The following is a 10,299-nucleotide window of genomic DNA, read 5'->3' as shown; positions in this document are numbered from 1 at the left end:
AAAAAAAAAAAAAAAAAAGCAAAAAAAAAAAGCCAAATCCACATTTATTTAAATTTAATACAGAAATGTACATGACTTCAGATTTTATGAATTTTCTTTAATAAACTTTTCCAAATTAAATTAACAGACAACTTCCAATTAAAATGTGTCAAACATAATTATAAAAATTATCTTTCAGACAGTCAGAATGGTTTAATTTCTGTGCCTTATGGCACTAAATGTCATTGCAAAAATAATAATTATTCAAAAAGGTTAACAATGACGTTTAGACTCTTTAGTCTAGAAATTTCTCATAGGTGTTTGTACATCAGTGGTTCTCAACCAGTGGGCCAGAGCCAGTCTATCCTTGTTCTGTCCCAAACAGGCAGTTCACCAAAAACACGCAGCTGGTTAAAATATAAATCACTATGCAAGGTTATGCAAACAAGAGCATATGTTTGAGAACTACTCCTCAGAAAGAAAAATCTACGAATGACTGATTTAGAGTTGTCTTGTCTCTACAAACTAAGTTGGAAGAGTAGAAAGTTTTTTTAAGTATCAAAAAAGTTACACACTTCACCATCAAAACAGGAGACATATTGTATGTTATCAAGAACTGATCCGATATCTAAAAACCACTCATTGTCACGCAACACATGCTATTTCACACAATGTGTTTATTTAGAGCATCTGCCAGCTTGCTATCCCCTCATATTCCTGTCACTGTGTGAGCTCAAGTGTGAGTTTGTGTATGTGTGTGTATGAAGCAGAAATATTATGATGTCATAAATATGAAGTGATGTTGACAGTAAAAATACACTGCATGAGTAAAAAACACTATATTTATATATATATATATATATGCAAATACAGTGTCAGAATTAACGTATGAAGAGGAAATATTTGTCCCCTGATGTTGAACTTCAAGCGCATTTTTTACTTTTATGAGGGAATATTTTATAAATACAAACATGCGCACGTATATATACTGTTCAAAGCTTGGGGTCGGTAAGATTTTTAAAAATGTTTTTGAAAAAAGTCTCTTGCTCACCAAGGCTGCAATTATTTGATCAAAATACAGTAAAAACAGTAATATAGTGAAATATCAGTACAATTGAAAATAACTGCTGATCAATTTAATGAAACTATGCTGAAAAATATCTTACTGACCCCAAACTTTAAATGTATATATAATAAAAATCATATCATCAATCATATACCTAGACCTAGAACATAATATAAAATATAAACAAGTTATATTTATATAACTTATTTATATTCGTCTAGAATCTATCTATCTAGAGCTGCTGATATAGTTCTAGTATAAAAAAAGTATCAAACTGTTCTTCCCTCAGGCAATCCATCTCATGAACAACTAACTTAGCAATAAACGTGTAATACACAACACTATTTATACATTTATTTAACACACATACTTCTTATTTACATGTCCTTGCATTTGTACATAACATACCTGTACACACAAATACCAGCTATTGTCTATTTTGCATATTGTGTATTTTTGTAATATTTTTACCTATAATATAATATTTACCTATCCTATTTTTATTCTTTTTATTATCTGTGTCTTGTCTTGTTCTGTTTGGGCTGTGGAAGCTCCTGTCACCAAAACAAATTCCTCGTATGTGTAAACAATAAAGCTCTTTCTGATTCAGATTCTATCTGTCTGTCTGTCTGTCTGTCTGTCTGTCTGTCTATCTGTCTATCTATCTATCTATCTATCTATCTATCTATCTATCTATCTATCTATCTATCTATCTATCTGTCTGTCTGTCTGTCTGTCTATTCCAAACCTCAAATAAGAGATTTGAGGTTTATATAAATAAATAAGGGTCCAAATAATGTATGTGGTCTTACTTACCAACTGATTTTACCGTGACAGTCTTGCTGGCGGATTCGTCTCCAATTTGCTGCCAAATCCAGTCAGGTGCAGTACCGCTCTGGGACCACTCGGTGGCGTTGCATCTGTACTGGCCCTCATCTGTGGGGAAGGCATTATACAGGAACAGGGTGAATGTGTCGGGTCGAACCCGCTCCACCCGGACCTCTCCAAAGCTACTGCGCTCGCTAAAGGTGTGCCCAGAAGTGACCGTTCCCTCACGATCCACTGAAGCCACGTTCACAGCAGGACCCGCCCCCTCCTTATCTGTCCACTGCCACGTCACTGACAGGGGACCCACAGTGTTGCTAACAACACAGGTCAACTGGATGGTCTCCCCCTCCATAATCTCTGAAGTGTTACTGGATAATGACACAGTGATGTTACTTCCTATGAGAGACAGACAAACAACAGAGGAAATGAGACATCAGTCTTTGGAAACATGACACTAGTGCAAGTTTATCATATTAATTAGAGCAGTGTTTCCCAACCGGGGTGCCGTGTAAAAAAATCATTTTTTAATATTTTTAAATTACTAAAAAAGCAGCTATTATATAATATCCATGTCTGATGTTGCCAATAATTAGAGATGCACTGAAATTTCGGCTGCCGAAAGTTAGTTCACCGCTCAGGTTTCACTTTCACGTGATGTGACGCTCTGCATATTATCCCGCTCTATGCGTGTGCACTCTGCTCAGTCGCTCCACTCGTATACCGTTCATGCTCATCAGAACAGCAAAGTCCACTCAAAAATTGAGCCGACAGGAAACATCGATGTAGTACAGTATTGTTTCTGTCTGCAATAGCCCTACTGTGCTGTAACATGGTGTGGTATATATGGGCAACTCTGGTAACGCTGCCCTCTCATTCATTGATCTGCTAACCGCTATGTTATGCTCACGTGTTCTGATAATAATAGCTTTCTAGGACTAAACATTTGGATAATTGGTAAAAATAAAAAATATTAAATATCTTAACCCTGCTGTTAGATCTACCTGAAAAACTAAAAAGCAGTTTATTTAATTCGAAGGCCTGTTGCTATCATTATTAATTTCTTTATTTCTTATTTTATTATTGACTGCTTACTTGTCATTTTTTATTCAATTCAAAGTTTGAAATCAAGCTATCTCGTGCTACTGCACCAAAATTACCCCACTGTAAAATAAAAAAAACACTGAGTGAGCAAAAATTTGTGAGATAGCTAGTTATAATGGTAATTAAATAATGTTTACATATGTATAAAAGCCTACATTAAAATCTGTCATATAAATTGGTCTCTTCATTAGAAATTAGCCTACTGATTGCCACCATTGATGGACACATTTTTTTAATAATATTAAAAATATCTGTATGACATTATATTCTGCAGTTCTTCACTGTTGTACCGAATATCTACACTTTTCAAATTATCATATCGAAGTTAGAAATTCAAATATTGTGACAAAATTAATTTTGTAGGGTGCCACAAGTTTGTTAAAATTTCCAAAGGGTGCCACGACTAAAAAAAGGTTGGGAAACACTGAATTAGAGTACATTTACATTATGTATGAGTAAATTACTCATGACAAGCTGTATAAAAAAACAACTCCACAAATTCTCATTGGGTGAAAACTGACTTTGTAATACAGTCCCTTAATGGCAAGTAAACAAAAACACTATTTTCTCTGTACACATTAGGTGTATAAGAACAATCCCTATCTACCTGAATGAAGAAAACAACTTATCATTCAGTAACATACATCAAATTAGCTATGCAATTGTATCATCAACTTAGTTTCTTTAGCTGGCAGGCCAAGCTAATGCACATTCTGGAGCAATATATTGAGGTACTGCCTTTACCAATAGGGCAACAGGCTCTTTTTTAACTTAAAGGTCAGGCTTCCATACCTACAGCAACCAATTTTAGCATTTCAATCTCTTCCATTCATTTCTCTATGAATGGTCTGTTTTCTTCTATTATATTGTCTCTGGTTGTGAGTGCAAAAGCCACTGGATATGGATGCTGATAATGCCTGAGGCAAGAACACAGAGTTCCAGGTTTCTACCAGGCTCCTTGAATATTGAAGGAGCTGCCTGTACTGGACAGTGTTTGGTGGATCTTAGTTAGCAATCTATAAGACCAGTGACTGCCCACTTTTGTAAGTGGCCTTTACAATACATGATTTCAGAAGTATTTTTCATTTTTCTCCACAAGAATTTAAAAACATTCTTCATTAAAGAGTTTTAACACATGAACCAAGCACCCATATGAATCACAATGTTACCACATTTAATACAAAGCTACAAAATGTAAATACAATTTTTTTTTATAAAACGTACAATAAAACCAAAGTACAATATAAATAAGCTAACTTTCAAAAGTCTATAAGATTTTTAAAATGTTATTGAAAGAACTTGCTTATGCTCAGCAAGGCTGCATTTACAGTACTTGATCAAAAATATAGTACAATTTTAAGTAATTTTTTTTTATGTTATTCCTTTTCCCACTTCAATATATTTAAAATGTATTTTATTCCTGTGATTCTTTTTAATTGAAGTTGAAAGTTGCTTTAACAGAACAAAGAATCATTTGACAACATTTTAGCTCATGGTAGGTCTAAAAGGTTTGTACATTATCACTAAAATCAATATGTGTATGGTATCTTTTCTTCCGTATCTTTCCATTGCACTCTCCAGAAGACTAGGCCTCAGACTAGCAGGGCTTTGGGAATAGTTTTCTCATCAAGAGGTCTAGAGCCTGAGAGATCTTGTAAGCATGAGTGTAGATCAAAGCCTTCACATCTCCAGAGTTCTCTACAGGGATTTCACACCACCACGTCCCTATAAAAGCAGCATGTGATAAAACAAAAATGTGACTTTAAAGAGACAAAGTTTGTGCCGTTCCCATGGGTCATCCAAGGTTCCCTTCAGAAAGAGGCTCTAGCAGAACTTCTTGAGAAGAAAACCACCATGACCAACCAGGCAACAAACACAAGAGGCTTTGATTTCACACATGATAAAAGCGAAACATCTGGGGATGAAACCTCTTCAATTTCTAATGTGCTCCTTTTCTCTGAGGAGATGAAATAAAAGTTTACACAATGATCAGTTGGGGTATGGATGTATCTTCACCCAATCCAGTCTCTCTATATGCAGATGATTCGGTTGTATATATTGCCTGAAAGACCTCAGTGAGGCCTTGAGCAGAAGACAGAGAGCAAGCTTGTGGATGAAGAAGGGGCTGAACTCTGCGCTGTCTCGAATCCAAACTGCAGCTATCGATCTACTGCTCTAATAACCCTGCAAATATTGCACAGGGTTTCCTGTGGGGGCAAAGACAAAAAAAGACCAAAGCATGGTGTAATAAAGTGCCGTTCTGTCTTTTCCCTTTTTCTAGCCATCTTAAAAGGATAGTTCACCCAAACACACTCACTTTCACATCGTTCCAAGCCTGCATGACTTTCTTTACTCCATGCACGTAACACAAAAGAAGATATTTTGCAGAATGTTTTAACTATTTTTGCCTATACAATGAAAGTAAGGGGGTCCAAAACAACCACGTCAGACCTCATTGACTTTCATTTTATGCACACACACACACACACACACACAAAACATCCTGCGACATTTTTCAAAATATTTTATTTTAAGTTACACAGAAGAAAGAAAGTCATACGGGTTTGGAATGATGTTAAGGTAAATAAATGATGACAAAATTTACACTTTTGGGTGAATTATAACTTTAAGAGAGAAACTGGCACAAGAGGTGTAATAACGGCTACTTGATATATGTTAAAGTGCACTTATAATTTTCATCTACAAGTTCATAATTTTATTTTTGGGATCTGCTAGAAAACATTTACATGATTTTAAGTAAAAAAAAAAATTCTCATACTTGTACATTGCTGCTGCACCTCTTTTCACCCTCTGCATGAAGTATCCGTTTAAGTTCCTGTGTCTTTAAAGCCTGCCTTTCCGAAACCCCCAGTCTGCTCTGATTGGTCACCTGGTCTGTTGTGATTGGTCAGCCATTCTGTGCGTGTGTCAGAAATGAAATGTCCCTTACCATAATCAGGTTTCAGCTCCAGAGGCTTCATGTGCAGCAGTAAAAAGGATTAAATCTATGAATCTATGGTAACTATGGCTTCGGGTTTGGAAGTTCATATGATTTTATTATTATTTTTGCCCATGTAGTGGGAAAAAAGGCATCTCCTTCACATAGTGAAATCACTTACGCAACTGTTTTTTTGAGGGTGGGCTTTATAGAAATATATAACATGCTGATGTAGTGTAGCGTCTGGACCACTCAAACACACAATATATATTTTGTTAGCTAGATTTAACAAATACTCTGTAACACCCCAGGAAGCCGAACAGGCCCCTAGTTCCATGGTAACCCTGACACCCGATACATTTATGACCTCCTGGAATTTAGGTGAAGAAAATCGCTTCCTTGCCCATAGGGAAAATCCACAAGGGAAGGACTTTTCTTTGCTAATTAATTAACAGTGCATCTTTTTACAAAGGTGTGTTTGAGCTAAGAATCTGATGCTTCCCTCGGGCAGATCTGCTGAATATGCAAATGGTTCTATAACTTCATATTCTTATTTCTCTTCTTTTTACTGCGTTAAGCTTTTAACCCTTCGATTCGTTACAGTAGCTAAACCACGTAAACAATTGTAAGACTACAAAAACATGGCATGTTGATGTAATGCATCTTTACTTGCTGGCCGTCCTTCCAGACCCGCTAAAAGCTGATTCCCCTGAGGAGAAAGAAAGATCTTCCACTTATAGAGTGTGAAAGGACCATTTTTGGAAAGGTTGGATTTGGTTGGTCAAAGTCTAAACAGAACAGATATATTCTTACTAACCTTTGATTAACCTCCTCTCCCCCATCTAGCTTTCATCAACTCCTTGAGCTCAATTGTGGTTTCTTAGCCTGGGCACAACTGCATCCACCTTGGGGATCTACCATGGCTACACTGAAGGCGATGGCATTCCCACTTTCATTTCATGCCTGTTAGACTTGGTTTTTCGAGTTGCTCTCACTTGAAATGCAATGCTATTTCAAGGGCTTTTCAGGCCTCCACAAAACCAAGTTGTGAAAAAATGCTGTGCATTAAATGATTTTACACAGGACACAGCACTGTATTGCCCACTCACAAGCACACAACCACTGTCAGGGCACCTACTCTGAAACTACTATTTAAACTACAGTCAGGCCTCCCATAAAAATGTAGTTAAGTACAATCCAAGCTACTAACAAAACACAAACAACTATTCCAAATGTATTTAATAGGGGAGCACCTTATTAAATAAATAGTATGATTATTACGTTTTTAACAATCCAAGAAGCATTTACAATACTGTTCAAAATTTTGGGGTCAGCAAGATTTTTTAAAAATATTTTTAAAAGAAGTCTCTCATGCTTACCAATTCTGCATTTATATGATTAAAAGTACAGTAAAATCAGTGGTGACACTTTACAATAAGGTTCATTAGTTAACTACATTAGTTAACATGAACTAAGCATGAACAATACTTCTACAGCATTTATTAATCTTAGTTCATGTTAATTTCAACATTTACTAATGCATTATTAAAATCAAAAGTTGTGCTTGTTAACATTAGTTAATACACTGTGAATGAACATGAACTAACAATGAACAACTGTATTTTCATTAACTAACATTAACAAAGATTAATAACTAGGCATACTGTAATAAATGTATTGTTCATGTTATAATACATTAACTAACATTAACTAATGGAACCTTATTGTAAAGTGTTACCCCAAACTGGTAATATTGTGAAATATTACAATTTAAAATAAATTTATTTTAAAATGTAATTTATTCCTGTGATGGCAAAGTTGAATTTTCAGCAGTCATTACAACAATCTTCAGTGTCATATGATCTCTCTGAAATTATTTTAATATGATAATTTTGTGTTCAAATTATTATTGTTGAAAACAGTTGTGCTGCTTACTATTTTTGTGGAAACTGTAACGCTTTTTTCAGTATTCCTTTATAAATAGAGAGTTCAAAAGAACTACATTTGCTTGAAATATACATATTTTGTCTGTACTGTCACTTCTGATCAATTGAATGCATCCTTGCTGAATAAAAGTATTAATTTCTTTTAAATAAAATGGGACTGACACCAAACTTGTATGTATGTAGATATATATATATATATACAGTGGGTACGGAAAGTATTCAGACCCCCTTAAATTTTTCACTCTTTGTTATATTGCAGCCTTAATGTCCCTTAAGCCCGGCTCACACTGTGCGATTTTGGCCACGAATTTGGTTGTCTGAGACCAATTTTGAAAATCCTAAAAGATTCCTATAATACTAGGCTAAAATCTGTAGTCTTTGATCGTTAGTTTGACATGTTCTACAACAGCCGATTAATGGCCGTTGCGATCAAATTTGACCTCTGACAAACTTCTGGCAGTGTCAGAAGATTTGGCGCACAGTCCTACAGTGTGACTTCTCCTACGACAAACATCAAACTGTTTTTGTTTTTCAAGACAAGCCATGATCATAATTAATGCTAGAGATTTCTTCTAACCGCATAAACTCCAGCGCTCTCGTCCTCCGCTCACGGAATTCATATGATACGTTGCCTTTGCTATGATATACAACGGTTGCGCTGCTGTTTTCATGTGGGTGTGTAGTGCTGCTTAAACTATTCTTCTTAAATACACCGTTATTGCCACCATTCATATACTTTTAATGATAGCCAACATTACAGCCCTGCATGCAATGCAGCTCGAAGTCACTAAACGTGTATGGGTTGATAAGGTAAAACTCCGGACAAGTTTTCTTTCGCGCACCTGTTTTTAATGCATTATTAACATTAATGACAACTGAGATCCCACAGTGTCACATGATCATCATGTTAGTAGTCTGACAAGTACAATCCTAAAGGACTTTTTAAAAAAATTGCACAGTGTGAGCCCGGCTTTACTCGCATAAAGGTCATAAATGGTTTAAGCAACATAGATTTTGAATCAATACCTCAATTTTACTAGCCATATAGATATCTATATGAGCGTTGAGTCAGTTTATCCAACTCAAAAAAAAGAAAAAACTATCCACCCAATCCCATGCCAACAAGTTTTTTCATGTCCTGTCAGGCATTATAATGAGCTGATTTTTGATACTTGTCAGGATTTTGTTGTTCATGTAATCACACTCAATGTGACAAAAACTGATGCAGTGTTCTATCACACTACACTGCTATTCATCAATGCTAAAGTTTTACTATCTTGAAAACAGCTGAAATGCTTTCACACTACTTTTATTTTTTTCCTCCTGTTTACTCATTACTTCTAACAGTGGGAGTCTGCACTATGAGAGAAAATATGGGGTGATACTGAGCATATATTGTAGAAACCTTCAGCAGAAGATCTTTAATAGCTGTTTGCCTCCACAGTATTACTAAACCAATTTCTTAACTCTACTTTTTTTTTTAACTGTTCGCTTATAAGCTAAACTACATCAGAATAATCCACTTAAGGTGACAAACATCAAAATTGAGGCCGAAAGTTTCATCTTTTCATTTAATAAAAAAGCAGTTGAGAGGTATCAGCTAACTACTCTAGGGGCCAGTCAGAAACAGAGGGCCAATAAAGAACCATGATACTCACTGAGAGAGGTTACAGTGATCTGAACATTACGGGACCGTTTGCTGCGGTCGATGAAATCTCCAGTGAGGGTCTTCTCCCGTTCTGTCACTCTGCAGATGTATTTCCCAGAGTCCTCCGGCAGTAGGTGCTGCAACTTGAGCAGGTGGATGGACGGGCTCTCTTTGCGTACGGTCAGGAGGCCGGTGGCCTCCCGCTCCGCATAGTTGGGTCCCAGTACGGGCACGGCGCTGGGCCCAATCACGGCTACGGGTGAGCTGCTGAAGACCCACGACACCGAGAAGAAGCGCTCTGGAACATTCTGAGCGTCAATGGTGCAGCGGAGCTCCAGCGGCTCACCAGCCGTGAAGGCCCGGCGCTCGGTGGTCACCTGGATGCTAAAGTCCCGATCTGCGAGAGAAAGACAGAGAAAATATGATTTAGCCATGACAAAACGGCCACATTGGACTAAATTCAAACCAACACTCACATCAAAAATGCAGTTCTAATACAGTATATGCACTTAAATTATTTACATGCGTGTAGGTTAAACAAGTATTAGATCGGGCAGCAATGTGTAAAAATAATCATCAGGCCATTGGCGCCCTCTGCAGGCCTTTGTTGTAATGCGTGATGTACATTAGCTCTATTGTTTATAATACACTATGTATTTTAACAGTTTTGTTCAATAAAACCATATGATTGCTTTTGATACTTTATTTGAACTAATTATTATTGTCTCATTGCTATTATATATGTATTTTAAGTCATTTTAAAGGCTATTGTTCACTTACATCTATTTTTATT

The 10,299-nt window shown here is 36.3% G+C and overlaps 1 protein-coding gene across 1 annotated transcript in view; it reads right to left on the bottom strand.

Annotated features, from left to right (window-relative positions):
• LOC107565045 (immunoglobulin superfamily member 3-like) overlaps positions 1-9,903 on the bottom strand; it is a gene marked incomplete at its 5' end in the record, with an annotated part of 43,051 nt that extends 33,148 nt beyond the window's left edge. The window contains 2 exons of the mRNA XM_016250231.1: positions 1,862-2,269; positions 9,517-9,903. Of these exons, the coding sequence (XP_016105717.1) occupies positions 1,862-2,269; positions 9,517-9,903 (795 nt within the window). The remainder of the gene's footprint in view (positions 1-1,861; positions 2,270-9,516) is intronic.
• Positions 9,904-10,299: the final 396 nt, after the last annotated feature.

The sequence above is a fragment of the Sinocyclocheilus grahami genome, unplaced genomic scaffold (assembly GCF_001515645.1).
Source record: "Sinocyclocheilus grahami isolate Dianchi unplaced genomic scaffold, SAMN03320097.WGS_v1.1 scaffold976.1, whole genome shotgun sequence".
Classification (NCBI taxonomy): domain Eukaryota; kingdom Metazoa; phylum Chordata; class Actinopteri; order Cypriniformes; family Cyprinidae; genus Sinocyclocheilus; species Sinocyclocheilus grahami.
This window is presented reverse-complemented; position numbering and strand designations above follow the sequence as displayed.